The sequence below is a fragment of the Rhamphochromis longiceps genome, linkage group LG15 (assembly GCF_057381845.1).
Source record: "Rhamphochromis longiceps isolate RC_006_pf linkage group LG15, R_longiceps_female_GT1.1, whole genome shotgun sequence".
Taxonomy (NCBI): domain Eukaryota; kingdom Metazoa; phylum Chordata; class Actinopteri; order Cichliformes; family Cichlidae; genus Rhamphochromis; species Rhamphochromis longiceps.
The window spans coordinates 14054044-14075044 of record NC_140571.1 but is presented as its reverse complement, the minus strand read 5'-3'; the positions used below and the strand labels follow the sequence as shown (position 1 = coordinate 14075044).

The following is a 21001-nucleotide window of genomic DNA, read 5'->3' as shown; positions in this document are numbered from 1 at the left end:
ATAATATCCCAGCCCACATACATCTTTAAATATGCAGAAAACATTGCACTCAGTGTTTCTTTTCCCTGACTCCACCCACACAGAGATTCTGACATGGGGTGGGGGGGGATCATCAGGCATCACAACAAACAGGTAACACTGTGGTCTACGTACATCCCCTCTGACCTCAGCCAGTGGCCTCTCTGCCAGGAGTGAGCATGCTTAAGTTTCCACAAAAGGTTCTGGCTTGGGTTTTCCTTTGGCTTTTACGGCCACTTGCTTCACTCTCAGGCTTTTGAGCAGATGTTTCCACCTATGATCAGACATTTCCCAGTGCCCGATCCAGAAAAGTGATTCACATCTAATGTTGAGCCTTCAACTCCAACTTGCATAACATCTTTTTTTCCTGCTGTTTACTGCAGCCACTTTTAGGGAGTATAAAGATCACATTGATTACCTGTGGTTAGGGTGAGTAAATCAGTATTTCACTGCAGAGGTATTCATTCGATGACCTTTAACTATCTGACAAAACAAATCAAAGCTTGATGATGAGGTAACTGCTGAAAAAAAGATTAACTATAGCTTAACATAATTTTACTTCTGAACATTGCTAATGAAGGCTGTAGTTTACCTACAACTGGCTACCAACAAGAGAGTCCAAACAGAACTCACATAACCTTTAAATCTGTTTACGACTATGTTAATACCTCTTGCTGTCAGAGTGTAATAGAGAGCCACGTCTCACCCTGTAGGTCATTAATAGTTTCTGTCCCCATGTTGCGGCCTCTCCTCTCCTCCTCCAGTTCGGCCTGCAGCCCCCTCAGCTGCTTCTCCAGCTCCATCTTGCTGTTTTCAAGCTGGCTGCACTTTTCCTGCATCTCCCCGAGGCTAACCTCCAGGCTCTGGGCTTGTTTCTGCACCTCCGCCTGACTCTTCTTTAACCGCGCTACAGCCTCTTGCTCAGCCTGAAGCACAGCATTGACGTCCTCAAGCTACGGATATTAAGGGAAGGAAAATAAATAACGAGAAGATGAAATTGTTTTTATGCTGAAGGCATTCAGAATTAGGGATTACCAATTTGGTATGTTTTTATTAACATGAATAAAAACACATATTAAACACGGAAAAAAAAAAGTGCAGTGATACGGAAAATTGAAAATAAGAGAAAGACAACACCATGTTAGGTGACTTTAAAAAGCTTCCCTCACTTGTTTTTGCAGCTGGATCTTCTTCTCATTTGAGATGTGTGAATTCTGGTTCTTCTTCCTCAGATCCTCTAGCTGGTCCCTCAGGTTGTTCACTGATGAGTAAAAACAAAGTCATTTTTAGTTAGTGTAGTATAAAAAATTTCATCCATCCATACGATATTATAATACTGTCAATCCACAACTATGAATATTTCTGAGCCTGACATATAAATACACAATTTGACTTGCCTGAGTCGAATATAAAATCAAATGACAACCAAAATTATGGAAAGATATTTCACAAGTTATACATCTGATGTTTAGATTTGGTGCTGTGCAATAATCTTGAGCAACTCCTTAGATTTTAGTAGGAAAATGGGTGCAACATGTACAGTTTGTACACTTCTAACAAGCTTGAAAGTCAGTGCTCGGCGTGACGACTTTTATTCTTCAAAGCAGCCTGAACTCCCTTAGACAAACTTTCTTATAGTTTAAGTAGTCTTCAGGAATATTTCTCAAGACTTATGAAGGATGTTAGAAATTCTTCTGTGGATGTTGGCTGCCTTTCGTTGCTGTGATGCATCACGTTTTTGGTTAAAAGCTCTTTGCTTTGCACTTTGTTTGTGCAGAAATATTATTTTATTCATTTTATATTTGGAATTTTTCATAGATTTAACTAAAGAAACGAAAAACATATGCGTTTTGGATTTTGTGGCTGCTCGTAACAAAGTGGCAACTTAAGATTGTGAATCATCAGGCTTAAAGAACCAGTGTTACGTAGCTTAAACGAAAAAACAAAGCAAAATGAACAAATGGTCGGGTACAAGGACTGGACTGAAGACGAGCAAAAAAAAAGAACAAAAAAAAGAAGAAGAAACGACAAAAAAAAACAAACTTCAAAACTTCTGTAGTACTGCTCAAAATCACTTTAAATAAAATAAGAAGTCCTCCTTTGAAGCTCCTTTTAAGCAAAATGTAAAGAAATGAAGGACAGCTGAAGACTTTTGCACAGCACTCTACATTTGTTCATAGGTGCTCACACTCGTTCTCCAGGCTGCGTTTCCTGTCAGTTTCGATCTCCACCTTGCGCAGATTCTCAGCACTCTGGTGCTGCAGCAGAGCTCTCTCTCTCTCCAGCTGCCTCAGTGAGGCCTCGACTTTCTGCCTGCTGTTCATCTGATGAGAGAGGAATTCGCACACAGTACGAGTGGAAACAAACTCTGACCTTCTTTATCCCATCAGGTACATGGTTGAAATGCACCCGCTCTTACCTCCTTGTCTAATTCTTTGGCGAGTTTGTCTAAACGGTTGGTAGCATTTCTGGGTGGTGGAAAAAAAGATTAAAATTTTTCACAATTAGTTAAAAATTGTCTTTTCAAAAATGTATTTATACATTGAAATTCTTCTTGCTTTTTTTTTTTTTTCTCTGCCGCTTTTGGATTTCCTTTAACGTCTCCTAATATTGGGATTTCTAAAAGCAGCTTTGAGGATGGGATGTCACTTCCTGTTTTACAAAACACTTATATATATCTGGAAGGAAGTGACACACCATATAAAAAAACTCTTCAGGGAAACCAGTTATCCTTTGGTGATGTCTAATTTAAAAACCTTTTAACCAAGACATTTAATAAGCTGACTGAACGCTGATTAACATATAGCTAATTTTTGCTATATAACTTTGCACTGTCCACTTTTTGCTGTAACAAAACAAATTGCCAACGTGTGGGACTAATAAAGGTTATCTTATCTTATCAAACAGGATCATATGTTTTATCTTACCTGCACTTTTGCTCCAGCTCATCTTTGGCCTGCATCTCATTGTCGAGCTTCTCTTCCAGTTGGGAAACCTTTTTCTGCAGCTGCTCAAATTGACAGATGAGTAAATACAAAAATAGCATTATTTGATTTTCATTTTCACCTCTCCCCCCCAAACAAACAAAACAGAAAACTACCTCTTTCTTATTGTCTGAACAATTCTCCTTGTCCTCTGAGATTTCCTCACAGTCCTCTGAATCTTTTGCAGAACTGCTTTTACTTCCCTTTAGCAGCCTGAGAACGAGAGATGGACGGTCAATAACCATGAATGCTTGTAACTGAGTCAACGTCAGGTGGATTTCCAACTCTGACAGCATCACACACCATCATCAGGTCCACATTTCTACAAGCACGAGATACATTTTGTCCCAACCAGATCCATTAAAAGACATTTTTTGTCCAGTGTTACGTGACATTAGAGAGCTTAGAAAGCACTTACAGTGATACCTATAAGCCTAATCCTGAAACCATACACAGTGGAAAAAGCAATAAAGTGTTGAGATCTTTTTGGTGTCTTGGCAGAAATCTTCCAACCCACGCACTTTTTGCCAACTGTTAACCATCTCGGTGGGCTTGTAGTGGTGGGAATTATTGAGTGACTCGGCCACAGGGGCTGAATAACAACTTAACTATGTAAAGCCTTTTTATGACACCAGTTTTTGCAGAGTGAATTTTTAAAATAAAAATACCTGTGCTTAACAACACAGACAAATTAAGGGTGATTTTAGAAAAGGTACACACTAATACGCAATTAGACTGAAGGTACGAGTACGCACTCACAACGCATTCACCTTTTACATGAGAAAAAAAAAAATCAAGATCGGAAGGAGACACATGCTAGAGTACTCTTAGTGTCGGCCGTGAGGTTGGATAACTGGTTTTGTCAGAAAGGGCATCCAGCATAAAATCTTTGCTAAATTAAACAAGCAGATTCATCCGCTGTTGTAACCTTTCTGGAAATATGTAAGAATTATAATTAGCCTGATCATTTTATACTGCTTACAAATAGCTTTCAATTAAGTCTACAGCATTACTGCTCAAACCTTTTCAGCTCCCCTCGGTTAAATGTAACCAGAGATGGGCAGTAATGTGCTATCCAATTCCTTTTTTCAAGTAAAGATTAAAGTAAGGGATTGTTATTGCAAAAAAGTAATTCGATTACTGCTACTTTCCCGTAAGCACGCTGCGTTACTGCGTTACTAAACCGTGATTTTGTTTGTGAGAGTGTCTCATGACGTATGAACGTGCGACGTCTGTGGCAGCAACAGACGTGTGTAGATAAACAATGGATAATATGGAGTGCGGGAGAGAGTACGAAAGCTTGGAAGTACTGACATTACTTTGAGTTTTAATCTGTACAAAGTGACAAAAACATTAGAGTACGCTGTACACTCTGCGTGGGAAGAAAACTTTTTTCCACAGAGAAAAATTAAACTTTAAATCTGAGCAGGCACCTAGCAAGCCGCCACGGGAATGTGAAATTCACAGGGAAACCCCCGGATCCCCCCACTGACATGACCGCTGCGACACCGGACAAACCTCCACCGGCCCCACTCCTGCTAAACAGGTGACAATAGATTAAATCTTTGACTTTATTTGTCTTTTGCCGTGTTTTACTATTTGAAAGAGCGAGTGTGAACACATATGCAGGAATATGTAGAAAATAGGTTTAAATGTTCAACAAATTTCTTCAGATTTAATTTTTTCTTGATGCAATGTGCATAAAGTTAAAAGATTTAAACTAATAAAACAATTTTTAATAAGGGACTTTTTCATTTGATTCAATTTATATGATGGATTATGCAGAAAAAATAAAATTGGGCTGAAAGGTCTGCTTTATAATGTTTTCAGGTTGTGTATCATGCTAAGTAATAAAGTAACTAATTACTTTTAAAAACACGTAATCAGTAAAGTAATAGGATTACTTTCTTGGAAAAGTAATCAGTAATTAATAACTACTATTTTCAAGTAACTTGACCAACACTGATTGTAACACATGAGCCATTTAATTGAGCTGTTTTACTGCAGAAGCAGCTCCTGTGGTATTTGGGAATAGCTGCACTGTTGTGTAGCCAGATGGAAGCGACGTTGGTCAAGAAAATGACTGGTGATAAGGGGCACCGGCTGGTTAACCACAGAACAAATTTCAAGGCTCAGTCTCCCACGCACATGACTGGCTCAGCTGTTGTTAACGCTACGAAAAATGATCACTAATGATGTTGCAAAGAGAGAGAATGATATCTTATTCTGGTGGAGAACGCGTTCAGCATACCTGCTGTCTGGGTTTATTTTGAAAATGTGCATGTGAGCATAGATGACTCATGTACAGAAGACCAAATGTACCTACGGGTACAGAAAAGGTAACCTGAAGCTCATCTAACTGACTAGGTCCAGAAGCGTGGATGAGCAGCTGTGATAAAGACAGGTTTGTTTCTTTATCTTTTGAAGTTGAGTTATTTTGTGAAGTTTCTATTTTGTTTTTGATTCTTTGCTTATTGAGACTTGACTTTGTGTGATTATGGCAGATCTTTAAAGGGTATAAATTAATCTATTGAAACGGATTGTGAGCACAGCGTTTCATGTATGACGATTAGAAAACTGTGGGCGTTTTTGATCTTCACAACCAACTTGCCTTAGCCATTTATAAAGTGAATTTTATCCAGATAATATGTCTTGAACAATAAACGCTTCCATTTTTAACACAATAGCTTTGTTTGGGTGATTGCTGCCTTAACGGCGGTTGAACCTGCAAGTGTTGTTTCATTCTATTTTTTGCTGAACAAAAACAGGGTTTACAAAGCAGGATTCATCACAGGCGACAAGGGCAGTTAAAGAGGCTGTCAGAACAAGGCAGCAGTGTGGAGTTTTAACAGGCCTGCAGTGTCTGACTGGTGAGGCATGGGCGTGAAGCTGTCTTTTTCTCTCATATTTTAAGCACAGTGTTGTTCTAAAAGCCCGTTGCAAAATATCTACACACGTTGAGCTTTGTAGCACAAAAATCTCAATTTATAAAAAAGAAAAGAAAGGAAAACTAAAAGGAACGCAAACATGAACATATCAAATACTTAAGAACAAAAGCAGAGTTAAAGTAAAATAAAAATATGAGATTCAAACACTTACTGATCCTCCTTGAAGTAGGTGAAACCAATAAATGGTAGCTGGTTGCCAACAAAGGCTTTGGGTGGAGGAAAGGTCTCAACATCTCCTTTCTCAACCTCTATGTCATCGAAGTTACTGGTGTCTATGTCACCTTTCAGCTCTGGCACAACTGGGGCCACAGCTGGAAGACAGGAAGAGAGGGAAAGAGTCATGAAGCGAAAAAGGGGAACGAAGGAGGTGCAAACCAGGAGGGTTAAAGCAAAGAGAAAACTGCTGTTTTACATAAAATCAGACTGAAAACAATCCTGTGCTTGGGGATTTAAAATTAAAATACATCAAAGACATTTGAGTACAATTTTTTTTTTCAGCAATTTGAATAAATGCATGTCCATTTTGGCTTTGGTTACTTTAGGAGTCTGCAGGTTGGCGTGAGCCTGACACCACTCCTTTTCCCGTACAGTGCTTGCTTTGTGCCCCATACACAGCACCTTTCACAAGCCATGCCAAGAGAGAAGGTTCCTTTTGCGCTCTCTTTTCACAAGACTGACTCTAAAAGTCTGCAGACAAAAATGTGTTACAGGGCCAATCAGATAAAACTAAGCAAGCCCTCGAGCCTAAAAATAGATCCTAATTAGAAAAAAAAAAAAAAGCAGCGATTTTGGATGAAGTTCTTCAGACCAGCGCAGTTCTGGCTCTGAGTAAAGAGCTTATTACTGCGGGTCAAGACAGCCCCCAGTGTGACAAATGTGACTCAAAGATGGTGCAGAAAACACAGAGAGAAATCAAGCGCAGGGATGAAACAAATGAGGGGGAAATAAAAAGAAGAGATAGAAAAAAAAAAAGCCAAAATGTGGTGAGACAGAAAGAGACTCAGGGCGCTCAATGGAGGCCCTTGTGGCATAACTTCCCAGAATGCTCTCTGATAGCGGGTGACTAATGACAGGCAGCCACGGCCACAGAGAGAGTGAGAGAGCGGGAGCAACCCTCCAAACTGGGACGCCCCTCTCATTAGACCGGTCCACACAGGCCGCACAGCCTGCCCCACCCGCCGCTAAGGGGGGTGCTGCCTCCAGTCGCATCCATCCATCCATTCATTCATTCATCCTGCCAAGCATCCATCCAACGACCCGTGGTGCTGGTTTCGTTGCCTTCAACCCTGTGCTTAATAAACATGAAGACAACTCAAATGATAAAGCGCCGAAATCAGGGCCCAGACGCTGCGGGAAGTAATATCACCCTTAGACACAAAGGGCCGAGAGGGATGTGCAGCTCAGCGGGACTTCACAATGGAAGCAAGGTCGTGTTTGGAGTGGTTGCATGAGCGTGCACATGCAAACATGAAGAGAGGCGAGCAGCAGAGCAATGGTTTCGTGTTCCAGATTGCCAGGCTGTGATCAGAAGTTCTGCCTTAATCGGAGCCAGGTGAGGCTGAGACAGGGCGAGGCAACGAAAAAGAGTCTGAATGTACTTACGTACAGACACAGAGGTCCAGCTCATACTTCTAATATATCCCTTTCTTATTTTTTTCTCCTTCTTGTTTCTTTTGTCCTTCCTGATACAAACAGTCTAAACCTAAATTTAAAAAAAGAAAAGAAAAAATATACTAAAGTACAAACATTGGTACTGATTTAACAATTATAGTATTAAATAGCTAAGATTTTTTCTCTTTATTCTTTTCCTAATACACCTGTGAGTAAATAATTCTGTTATATTATCTATCTATCTATCTATCTATCTATCTATCACCTTAAGCTACAACATAGTGTTCCTTTTATCCAGTCACATGTGGTGCAGGACTTCAATATGTTCAGTACACTCACCAATTTATGATTTTAGACTGGTACCCATACGTAGCTGATTATTCTGCATAATTTTCTCTCCTGCTCTGCAAAGCACCCTGTCATATACTGTCAGATATGAATGGCGAGCATATGGAGAGCATGTGTACCATACAAGTAGGCTTAATGACTCAGGAGCTGGAAATAAAATTCGAACTCAGACTGAAGCAAAACAGAACTGCAGAGGAATGGGCTGGAGATGATAAGAGAAGCAAAACAATGGGAACGGCAACAAACCGTGAAAAAGAAAAACATTTGCACATTACCAGAAATGGAAATGTATGATGCTCCTGCATTGTGGCATAATATAGAGAGAAGTTTTAAAGACAAGTATATGGATACACTTACTGTCACGGATGTTGTCAAAGGTCCACTGGTTGTTCTTAAAGAAGGGGTGACATTTTATCTCGTCCACTCCGGTGCGGCCCAGACGAACCTTCCTGCACACAGCGACAGGAACAAGCAGTCAGACGGTGAGCAGGTTTGCCTAAGTGTGACACAGTGCAACGCAGTACAGCACACCCCTTTCCTCCTCTCCACCCACCATCACAAACATGTCATCCCAAACACATGGAACTTAGCGGCGTGACCACTCTGCACTGACCACACTGACCAGCATGGAGAGCCACCAGACCGCTGTTGGACAATGGATACGCCTGAAAACCTCTTCAGTCCAAGTTCCAAGCAGTAAAGACAGGACGACTGGATACCAGGCAGGAACATCAACAATTCTGACTCAAGAACTCCTAGATCTTCCCTCCTTCTCTTCTCTCTCTCTCACTGAATCTATACACACACTCATTTTCCCTCTTGCCTCATCCCCTCGCCTCCCTCCTCCACCTCTGGGTACAGGGTTGGAGGGGTGGGGCAGTTTGGGCTTGCCACGTGTGGGACATTCCAGATCCAGCCAAGGGGAAGAGAGGGCAGAGGTGGGGAGGAAAAAAAAAAAAAGAAAAAAAAAAAAAAGGAGCGACTTTAAAACCTCTGCATGAAAAAGTGACATGCAGCCAAATCAGGGTTACAAGCCATGTCTCGATGCCCAGAAAACTGCAAAGGAGAAAGTTACAGACGAAAAGGGAGAACCAAGAAATGGAAAGTGGGACAGAGAAAAGGTGGAGGAAGACATTTACGAATGAAGCGATGAAAAACACATGGTGAGAAAAGAGAGATGAAAAATTCCAAAACGAGCAGGGTGGTTGTGCTTACTCATGTGATTCAGCATAATGAGGAGACAGTGATGGAGCATGTAGGTTAAGTGGTGAATGCAGTCAGTAGTCAGTGTTCAAGATGTGTGTGTGTCAGTCGTACACACATGCGAGATTCTGTCTGTGGTGAGAGAGCAGTGAGTGAGAAGGTAAATAAACTGAGTGAGGAAAAATGAAAGGCTGCTCTGTACTGAAGCAGAAAGGGCCTGTGTTCGAGCCCTGTCGTGGGCAGAGTTACTAATGTAAACAGGAAGTGGTTTCTTCAAGGGGAGGGGACACTATTCGGAAACATGACCCATATGCCCATTCATCCAACTTTTACCTTTACAACTAATTTGTAAGGTATCTTAATCAGTCTTCAAGCAACTTAAAGAAGTCCAGACGCTTTTCTTTCCAAGCTCCTTAGACATGCCTCTCAGTTACTTTGTGAGTCATGGGCAGACATCCCTGTGGTTAACAATATATGTCCGGCAGGAAATCTAAAGTGCAGGATCAATCCAAGGAAACAAAGAACAATACCACGATGATGTGTATTTGCAGGCAAATATACGTCTATGTTTTTTATCACTTAGTGCTTTCCTTTGTCTTCCGCTCACCCCACAGGCAGCCACGGCAAACAGCTGCTTCTCCCTGAACTTGGTTCTGTGAGGATTCTTTCTGACAAATTGTGTTCTTCCTTCCTACTGTCGTCGAGTGCTTCCTCATAGGGGATTGCCCGATTGTTGGGGTTATTTCTCTAAACACTGTGTGCTAATCAGACTTCTTGGTGGTCGTTGCATTACATTCAGAATCGCCTGTGCTTTTGCTAGTGTTGCTGACATATGGTTCACCTCATTGCTTAAAGGCTTTTTATTACAGTGTTGTATTTATCTCTAATGTAAATTCATAAACCTTGTTAACAAGGTTATATGTACTATGCACTATTTGATCAGTTCTATGCTTTACTAACATTTCAGCCTGCTAATTAATGACAGGATTTATTTTTTTTAAAGGACAGATATCCAAAAAAGCCCCAAATTATCGAGTATTATTTGTATATAAAAGCTTGAAATAGTCCTTAATATAGTATTTTCCCTTTTTACTAACAAATTCTTGTTACATTACAAAAACAAGGGCTTACAGTATAATCTATGGTTTCATATACAAACCTGTCAGTAAGGAAGGCACAGATGAGATCTTTGGCATTTTGAGACATCTCTACATCATCTGGGAATACGAGCGAGTTCTGGTGGTTCATAATCTTTCCGTACGTTCCGATAAGGGACTCGGCATAGAAAGGAGTTTCACCTAGAAGAAGAATGAGAGGTCAAATTCTCAAAACACAGATCCGAGAGCTTGAGCAAAAACTTACATTTTTATAATTACTAACATAAAGGAAGTTACATAATATCCAAACAGCAAGAAAACATAACGTAATGTTGAGTTGACCTCTCATTATCTGGTAACAGTCAGAACAGCCTGGGCTGAATTATACATGTAATGGGAATTAAATCATGTTTGCTTTCTTAATAAAAGCTTAACTGAATGAACAGTACATAACTTACCAACTAGCAATTCAAAGAGAAATACTCCTACAGACCACCAGTCACACTCCCGGCCATAGTAGTCATCACCCCCCTGAGACTGGAGAACCTCGGGGGAGATGTAGTCTGGTGTGCCTACAGCTGTGTCACATTTCACCATACCTGTCTGCAGAAAGATGAATTTACAACATAACACACAGGAAAGCAATAATAAAAGATTGGAAAGGACTTTGGACAGAAAGCAGAAAAAAAGTTAAAAAAAAAAAAAAGCAAAAGCAAAATCATAGTGTGGATCAATGAGCTTGTGAAACTAGCTTAAAATTGTTTTACTATATTTTCTTTCAAAATCTTTAGATGTTGGGACAACAACTATGCAAAAAATTCTTTAAAAAATCTTTACCATGTGGACCACAAACGAAATGTGTTTTAAGACCATTTCAAGTTTCTTTACCAGACTGAGACTAGGGAAGGAATTGCATGACATGCTCTGTCTACTGGCAGATATTCAGAGAGCTCAAATGAGTGAAATGAGCTATTTTGAAATTGCTGTGGTGAAAACAAAAGGATGAAAAACACTTCCTGTCCCACAGCAGCAGAGGCGGGACTGCCGCCTCACTCGAGACTAGTTGTTTAGCACATAACTTCTGTGGCCTTTCAAAACAACATGATGTAAGAGCTTCACTTCACCATCTGAACACCTGGTGGTGCACTGAAGCTCTGAATAATCAAAATGTCATTTTCCTCTTCTTTCAACTAACTCAGAAGGTTTGTGACACAACTAGAAACTCGACATACCGAGTCCATCTTCATGCATGTGCCAAAATCAGCCAGTTTGAGGTGTCCGTGTTGGTCCAGCAGCATGTTGTCAGGCTTAATGTCGCGGTGGATGAAGCCCATCGAGTGGATGGCGTCTAGCCCCAGCACTACTTCTGCCGTGTAGAAGCGAGCCCATTTCTCAGGGATGTCGTAGTTCATGGTGAGTGTGACCAGGTCTCCTCCGGGCATGAATTCCATCACCATATAAAGGTGCCGATCATCTTGGAAAGCACAGCATAGCTACAAAACAGTAACGAGTAATTGCAATATCATTGATTACTTTTTTATCTCAAACTTAATGCTGATATGGTGCCAGGTTATTACTGAGGTGTATAAACAGAAGGTACTGCTTTGCGATGTAAACATAAATATCATCTGTGCTGTCTTAATATATTATTTGATTACTCATGATGAATGTTTTATCTCCGGGTCTTTAAGGCAGCATTAAATTGGATCTCATTTAACAAGCACGCTGTCTGCTTTTACCTCATCCGATATAACAAGACTCTTACTATATATTGGTTCTATTGGTCTATTCCACAAATCATTCGTTTCATTTTCTTATCATAAAAATATTCTTGCATCCCTACCCAACTGTTTTACTGTTCATTTATTTTAATATAATCTCCATATGCCATCTCTAAACACTCGGACCATCTGATTACACCGCTTGTTTTGACAAAGTGCTTGCCATCTGTACCTACTATCAGTACCTAGTGCATGCAATAACAATAATTCCAAATAAATTATTAAATGTTTTAGAGCTTGGTGGTGCGCGAATGTAATTATTTGATTACCATCTACAGAAACAACCAGTAACAACCTAGTTTATATTTGACACACACAAAAAAATATATCAATATCAACCTATAACAATGTTCTACAGAAAGTTTCAGCATTATGATTCTATGATACCAGTTTTAAAATGCATAAATATAGCACGCTGTAAATGTGTGAACTTCCTTTATTGCAGCATCACTAAGTAGAGACACAAAACAGTATGACCGGTTTTCCCACATGCTGCGTAGGGGTGTTACCAGTCAGCGCTGTATTGACTACGTCACACGGAGGAGCTCATTATCCTGACATCAAGCCAGGGATCGGTTGAGAATAAGCCAAAAACGGGCTATGGGCCTGTAACGGACCATTTTAAATGGCTTTATGTTTATTATTGTAGTGTATTTACCATACAGAATGCTTCAATAAATGCCGGTTAAAGCTAGAGCTTTAACCGGCATTTATGAATGGCACAGTGACCTGTGTTCACAGTCAGTGATTTCTGAAGGTGTTCCTGCGTCCATGTACTTATTTCCATGACCGAATGAGGCCAGTTTTTAATGCAATGTAGTCCGAAGGCCTGAAGATCACGGCCATCAATTACAGGTCTGCAGCTTTCTCTCTCGTGCACAGAGATTTCTCCAGATACGCTATAAATATAAATCCTGATAACATATTTAAAGTATTCACAATTTTTTCATTGAGAAACGTTATCCTAAAATTGTTGCACAGTTGGTAGATGCAGTATGTTTTTGTAGATTGGTGAACTTTTGTCCATCTTTCAGAGAAACTCGGTTCTTTTTATCATGTTATTGAGCCGTTGTTAATTAAACTAATTAGCTGCACACTGTTTCTTTTCAGCATCACTTAATTTCCCAGCCTTTTGCTGCCCTCTCACAACTTTTTTTGAGATGTGTTACTGCCATTCAAAATGGGCTACTGTTTTTCATGAAACGCTAAAACTTTTCAGTTTAAACATTTGGTGTGTTTTCTGTCTTCTACTGTGAACAAAATATATCTATGAAAACCTCTGTGGCTGAAAGGAGTTAAAACTTCTGTTCTATATGTTCTCCAGTGCTACATCTTATGAATATTTGTAGAAAAAAAACAAAAAACACACCTGGACGACCCAGGGGCTGTTGGAGAAGGCCATGATGTGTCTCTCCTCCCAGAAGAAGGCCGAATCTGACCTTTTGATCATCTCAAACTTGCTGAGCTGCTTCATGGCATAAACCTTCTTAGAGGCCTTGTGACGGACCTGCAGGGGAGGACGTGACAAAAAAGGAGAGATGTGAGAATGTAAATAGTGATATGTCAACAAGGACAATATGGACAAGATGGTAAGAAGGTCACAGTGACTAAGATAACGCAGGAGATGAAGAGAAACAGACACAGAGATAGGAAGCCATAATTGTAGGACACACCCATAGAAAGACATGTTTACACAAGATTTCAAACACAAACATACCATGTCCCCCATCCACACCCCCACACCAGACATCTCTCACACACTGAGCCTGTCCAGGCTTGTTTCCACCCAAGAGACTCAGCAGATACCAGATTCTACCAGCATAAGATGCAGATATATGGGAAACTGAAAGTTAGGGAGAGTAAGAAATGTACTGATTGGCTTAAACTTGGAGTCAGGCACGTTGGCAATTTAAAATAAAATAAAAAACAAAAAATCAAGTTATATATAAAAAAAAAAAAAAAAAAAAAAAAAAAAAAAATCACACATTTGGTATTTTTAAAGACTGTTGCTCCCTCTAGTGGTTCAAATATTTCTGGTAGCTGCTGGATTTAGGAACAACTGGAGAAATTCTACCTTTATATCACACTGCTTTGCTCTTCCACAGAACGCAGTTTAAAATTAAATAGCGCAAGTCAACAGACAACCTCTTATTGATCCCTTGAACTCACCAGCTGCACTTGTCCATAAGCTCCTTTTCCGATCAGCTTGACTTTCTCAAAGTCATCAAGCTTCATCTGAAGTTCTCGCAGCTCACTCACTAAGTCTTTATCTGCAGATGAGACACATACACGAGATTAGACAAAGATAAAGCTGATTTTATCTAACACTTTCCCAGTCTAATGAAATCTACTGCAGTAGTTTTGGAGAAAACATGTTATACATGTTGAACAAATTAACATAAAAGTAGATTTTTAAGAAATGAAATGTCACATTTAGCTATAGTCACTACATTCTGCCAGGTTTTCTAGGTTGAATGTGACTGCACCACCTTAAATAAAAAAATTATTGGGGGGGGACAAGGCTATGCAACAAGACCACATATCAATTACTAAGGTTTTGGCAGGAAAAATCTGTTAATCTCCCCAAAAATGTTAATTTGAATAGCAACACCAGGGAAATCTTTCATATACCTCTCTTTTTACCTTCTTAAAGAAACAGTGCACATGTTATATCGCAAATCTGATGCTGGACAACAGGGGAAGTCTTGCACAATCTAAAAAGTCATGGTTTTCATCACTAAGACACACAAATGCAAAACGCACACGAGAACTTACATCTGTTCAGAAAGGACTCTATGTTTTTGTTTTTCCGTAAGGGGGGGTAATTCAAGTCATTGACCAGTGCATTCATGGAATCCTGAAGGACAAGAAAGAGAAGAAGTTTTTATTAGAAATGAAAATTAACATTTAGAAATAGTGGTTAATTAACAACAACCAAAAAAAAAAAAATCTATGTCAGTGTACAGTGGAAACACCAGTATCATTCAAAAATGGGAATATTCCTTAAGTTGAGCTGAATATTCACAGAAAATTAATGAAATTTAAATAATTTCTTTATCATTATATTGTCAAGACAATTCATGAAAGTCGGGAAGCTCCGACATTGTGCTGGCTAATAAAAGCAAACATCTTTAATGAAGTAAAGATGGCGGTAAGAACACTCCAAAATGTAAACAAGTGGGGAAACAAAATCAGACCGCTAAACCAAAACAAACACAAAAGAACAATGGAGGCTGGACAAGGAGACAAAACATGTCGTGCAACACCAAATAAAATTAGACGCGTGTTCATGTTTCGGTCGCTTCCATAAACACACAGACCCGCCATCAGGCCCACCGACACCAGCTCCAGTAAAGCTGTGGCACTGTCAGAGTTAAAGCTGGAGCCTCAGCAGTGTCATCAGTGCTTAAATCGGGGGTGTTGTGTTTCAAGTTGAACCAAAATGTGCCTGTGATCCACATGCATCAGGATGGCAGGGCAGAGCTGGGTGGGGGTAGGGTGTGGGTGTGTGCGTGGGGCGGTGAGGCGGGGTAGGTCAGAGTGTGCTATGATCTCTGTTCCCTAATAAAACAGGGGTCGTGTTGAGTCATCCAGCATGTCAGCGAGTGTAGGGGCTGTATCTGGTTGTCTGTTTGTTCTAGGACATATGAGTGAGTGGAAAGGGGCATGTGGAACAATTCTGCACCTTTAAATAGCAGCGGTGAGGAGCGATCTCCCCCACCACACATGGGTGGAAATAGACCTAAAGGCTCAGAAGCTATTGTGGGACGAACAGCTTATGGACCTGGATTCAGGCTGAGAGCTCGAGGATAGGTGATCATTTTACAAAAGATCAACTGGTGTAATGGTCGTCGTTATCGCAGCACTATGGGAACTTTGTTTTAAAGAGTTTCAGTGATGGTAATATGCAAATACAGTCTAATGTTAGCAGTTTCAAACAGGGTGCGCCTGTAGTTTGTTGCAATGTGTGACTAAAATCATGAAGGACTTGTTCAGGTTTTTGCAGCTTGGTATCCGAGTCCTGTTTTCTAAAATAAATTTAAAGTGAATTCCTGCATCTTTTGCCACTGCTTTTGTTTCTGATACAAAAGGCATACAATAAAAAGATTCACGAAGGGATTTATATAGCTGTGATCAGGGTATACAAGTTAAAACAAGATTAAAGTGGGAACCAAGGTCCATCACAACTTGATGCATTAAGCATACAGCTTCAGGTTAAAAATAAATAAATAAATAAATAAATCCCGATTACATATCAATACGTTCATACGGAAACATGAAAATGGAAACATGAAAACATGCTGGTTGCATTCCATTTAAGGAGAACTGTAATTGTGCAAGGCAGTGGATCCCCAAGCTAAAGCAGCTAAGCATAACAACATATTTTAACATCTTATTTTCAACTGGGTTTTTCCTAAAGAAAACAATGGACGCCAAAGACTGGTGTAACCCATTTAGGTATCAGACCAAATTCGTTTGGATATAAAAAGCCATCACGTCATTGTGTTATCCTGTTAGACATCAATTTAGATAACATCAAATTAGACATTTGATCACTGAGTGTTTTTGTTATCAGACGCTGTTTAATTCTAGAAAATCACTCTGTGTGATGTAAAGTGACGTAAAGGGGTTAAGATTTAAATGCTTCCCCTCTTATTTTAGTCTCAGATCAGTGAAAGGCGAAAATGATTAGACCCAGCATGTTTGTCTTTCACTGGAATCTCGACAACTCTGAACATGATTCTCTAGTTTAGTCTTCATGGCTTGTTCTCGCCTCCTGAGAGAGCACCTTCCACCCACTTCAGTGTGAGCTGATACTGTCAACATAGTCAAGCGTCAACAATGGCTTAATCAAGTTGCTCAGGATGCATCAAAATGTACTCGGCCCATCCAGATCCAGCCTCCACCAGACACAAAACAGACATGCCTTCAACTGTTCTACTGATCCCAGATTTAAGGGTTTTTTGTTCTTATATACGGGGTGTCTGATCCATACACGTTTTTAAATCTTTACTAGGGAGCTGTCACATAGATCTGATTCCATCACTACAAACACTATCAGTCATTTCATGGTTAAGAGAGTAAACAAAAAAAGCACATTTACTGGAATATTCAGTGAATATGTTATAAAAATAAGTATGTGATATGTAAATATGCCGATGAGAAACTAAAAATTGTGTTTATGGCTTCCACAATTGTGCCATAAATGGACCAATGATGCATTATATGGGCAAAAGTGTAGGGCCACGCCTCTTCACATTTGAATTCAGGTGTTTCCGTCCCATTACCACAGGTGTATAAAATCGAGCACCTAGCCATGCAGGCTACCTTTACAAACATTTGTGAAAGAATGGATCGTTCTAAACAGCCCAGTGAATTTGAGCATGGTACTGTAATGGGATGCCATTGTCCTACTAGATCTGTTTGTGTTTAGCTGTAAGTGGTATTATCGCAAAGCGGAAGTATGGTATCGAGGACCACAGAAACTCGGCGAGGAAGTAAACAGAGTTGAACAGGGCGGTCGAGCGCATACAGCAAAACTACATAAAGGTCAATAACTGCAGGGTTCAGAAACTCCTCTGGTTTGAACATCAGCACAAAAACAGTCTGGCAGGAACTTTGTGGCATTCGTTTCAATAGACGTTTCCAAAACATACAAGACAATCCTGTTTATGCTTTGTATATTTAGTAGCTGATTTGCAATTATTATTTTTTGCAGTCCCCGATGGGCTCTTTAAAGGGGACCAAACTTTTAGCTTTGAACAGCACTACAATTCACTCTGCATGATTCATGGTTAAAAATAACCCTTATTCACTCTATACTGAACCTTGTTATAGCCCATCAGTTCATCCTGTCTAAATCGACCTGTTTAGCTCCTTTTCCTTCGAGATGACTTTTTTCTGATTGGCTGCAGCCTCACAAACAGAAGGCTTTAGCAGCACATGGGAAGGGTTCATGCACTACCAGCCAGAGGGAGCATAATGTATCTGAGATGACCATACTAGGGATATCAGCCCTCTCTGACAGGAACCAATAGATCTAATAAATGGAAATAAACAGTCTAGAACGGTGTGTAGAGCAGTCTGAAACATTGCTTATATTTAATATGACCATCCACTATTGATATATTGACAGAAAAAAACAAAAACAGTAACGAGTTTTAAGTTTTATTGTTTGTGATACTTCTGTGATAAATATGGTGCCCAGGTGTAGCTGACTGGACTAATTATACATGATTTATTTATCCATTTATACTCGTTTGTCAAAAATATATTCTCATGTCTTAAATCCTTATCCTTGCACAATTAATTGCTCAGTTAAAATTGACACAGAATGCCATGACACTGCGCAACAGCTAACATTAATTTACCGACTGAAGTGCATCGTTCTCGATTATAATGATCTGCGACTCAACCACATTATTTTGTTCAGTTACTGTGAACTCATTAGGATTTCAAAGCATTCCATAGACCTCAAACATTCAAACCTTTTCTCTGGGGTTTAGTTTTTCCTTTACTGGCCATCAATAACCCAGCAAAAGCATTAACACAAAAATAAAAGACAACAGGTTATTCTATTAGAAGTCTAAATTTGTATTGTACTAAAGAAAAGAAAAAACAACAACAACGTATATATACGAAAAATAACAGTGGACAAACAGGAAATGGTGACATGAGGGCACAGCAGGTTAATTCCAGGAAGTGACTTCAGCTTCCTGTGGTAGCTCCCTGCATTTTAAGCAGCATGATGGCCATGGAGCACAGTGATAAAAATCAAACATGACTACTAGTGAACTTTGGAGTGATGACTGACACGGGCTAAAATTAATTCTCATCATTTTTTTGGCCTGATTATGTCACAGAATGATGTAACCTGGGTCTGTTGTTGTACATCTGAGGGAGATTGTACTTTTGGATCATGATTCAGCACTGGGAATAGACATGGACCAAAGGGCTGCTTTGTTTAGGCAGCAGGTGCATACGGCATGAAATCTGGTAAACTGTCACATTTGTTTGGACAGATTTAAAAAAAATATATATAAATCCCTCAGCATGATTTATATGTTTTAATGCTCCAAATGTCACTAAAAGACTATGAATATAAGCCGTGGATTATGGTGTTCTGTCAATATCAAATGTGTGTGAAGCAAATGAATAACTTAAACAGTAAACAGACTCTACTGGCTTTTTGCTGAGTCAAAGTGTTACTGCAAACAGCTTACAAAAGTTGATCCAGGCTAGACATGTTCTCAAAGCTAACTCTGGGTTGTCAAGATGAAAATATTAAGCCTATTTTAAATCTGCAGATCAGCACTACATAGAAATGGAAAACTACAGACAGCCTGCTGTGAGATCCTGAATTTATTCTCAAAGATTGAGGCTTGAGGAGTGTGAGCAGCTGAGCTGAATATGTTCTCAGTGCAGGCCACCACACCAGACCCCTGAACAGGTAATCCCAGACAGGCATTGACTGAGTGAGGGAAAGGGAGGAGTGAATGTAGTTCATAGCTGATCAGATTGTAAGTTTCATTGGAACTTCCTTCACTCATTTGAATGACTTCCAGCTTCAGTGAGTTGGAAAACTATCACATCTAATTATTACTATGCAGCATTTTCCATTGAATAATTCTGTTTAGGGAGGAGTGTATGGCATTCCATACAGGAAAGGTGGGGCTTCCCTCTGCTACAAAGGCCAAAGGAGTATGATTAGCTTAACCTTAGTTCTTATCATTTTCTGCGTGATTAAGGCTACAGGTCAACAATTTCACTTTTTCAGCTTTCGGTTGTGTTTTTTTTTTTTTTTTTTTTAAATTGTTTTTACTGTAAGACCTTCCTCTAAAAACTTTTTTCTCAGATGACTGACAGACTAATTACTCACAAATATGTGTCTAACTCACTCCCTATCTCTCAGTCTGAAGACCATACTTGTATTAGAGCTTCAGGGTGAATGTAAACTCACCAGCAGGGTTGCCAAGTTTAGTGCCGACTGTGGATTCCTTATCAGGGACTCCAGCTTCTTCAGCCGGCTTTCCAATCTGCTCTCCGCTCCCAGCATTATTACAATGAAGTGTATCCAGTTCAAATGGCATTAAAAATATAAAGAAAAATTTAAAACAAACAAAAACACCTGCGAGCCTGTTTTTTTCGCTCAGGTAACAGGCTGGCGATAGAGGCGCACTTCGCTCTTGCTTTGCGTCAACTCCTCATGTCAGCTCTTGAAACTGCGGCTTGAGTTGTCTGGTCAATTATTTATCCAAGGCCCAAACAAACCGTCTCGCCCAGTTTTCATTAGTGGTCACACACACACACACGCAAGTGAAAACCAAGCGGGTGTGTCGAGGTAAACTTCACTTTCAGATAAGTGTCGTCTTGCTATCAGGCAGGCAGGTAAAACTAAATCAGTCGACCCAACATGCTCAACCTATAACAAAGATTAGTCAAGCAAGGAGAACACAAGTTTGACTTCCGGTTGCAACTATCAACATAAAAGTCGTGAGAAACTGCGTAAATCTTAAGGCGAAGACTTAAATAAGACTAAATAAATTATAAAAATCTGGGAAGATATCAATCATTATGAAATTGTCTTTTTCCAAACCTTGCAAATCTTTTTTGTCCATACATATGGACAGTAAAACAAGTGAATGATAAATCATCTTTCATAAATAACCTAAATAACCTCTCAAGGTCATTTAGAAACGTTTCTATAACATTTCTATTAATATCATTTTAACTTGATTGAATAAAGTTAATACTACTACTACTAATATCACTAATAATAATAATAAAAATAATGATGATGGTGATAATGATGATCATTATTATTTTATAGCGGGGTTTTTTCGGTTGTTTAATGCCTTTATTTTATAGGATAGTTTTTACATCCGGTTTGTGCTGCCTAATTGTGGGTGACTTCCTGCAAGCAAGTCCCGCACATATCCCCTGCCCTGTTATTATTGTGGAAAACTTCCGTCCTGCAGTTTCAACCCCTAACTTGAAAACCTGGAAGTTAA

At 39.6% G+C, this 21001-nt stretch overlaps 1 protein-coding gene across 6 annotated transcripts in view; it reads right to left on the bottom strand.

The window, feature by feature from the left end:
• LOC146652369 (rho-associated protein kinase 2-like) overlaps positions 1 to 20422 on the bottom strand; it is a 41106-nt gene extending 20684 nt beyond the window's left edge. For all 6 annotated transcript variants that reach the window (XR_014907739.1, XM_085383393.1, XM_085383392.1 and 3 more), the window contains exons 1-15: positions 19951 to 20422; positions 14766 to 14847; positions 14160 to 14260; positions 13360 to 13497; positions 11442 to 11702; positions 10668 to 10812; positions 10272 to 10410; positions 8267 to 8358; positions 6102 to 6261; positions 3119 to 3215; positions 2946 to 3025; positions 2438 to 2486; positions 2207 to 2342; positions 1188 to 1279; positions 725 to 971 (exon numbers count right to left, since the gene is read on the bottom strand). Coding sequence is in view for 5 of the 6 variants with exons in the window: in XM_085383393.1 (XP_085239519.1) it covers positions 725 to 971; positions 1188 to 1279; positions 2207 to 2342; positions 2438 to 2486; positions 2946 to 3025; positions 3119 to 3215; positions 6102 to 6261; positions 8267 to 8358; positions 10272 to 10410; positions 10668 to 10812; positions 11442 to 11702; positions 13360 to 13497; positions 14160 to 14260; positions 14766 to 14847; positions 19951 to 20046 (1915 nt within the window). In the remaining variant the exon portion in view is untranslated. The remainder of the gene's footprint in view (positions 1 to 724; positions 972 to 1187; positions 1280 to 2206; positions 2343 to 2437; positions 2487 to 2945; positions 3026 to 3118; positions 3216 to 6101; positions 6262 to 8266; positions 8359 to 10271; positions 10411 to 10667; positions 10813 to 11441; positions 11703 to 13359; positions 13498 to 14159; positions 14261 to 14765; positions 14848 to 19950) is intronic.
• Positions 20423 to 21001: the final 579 nt, after the last annotated feature.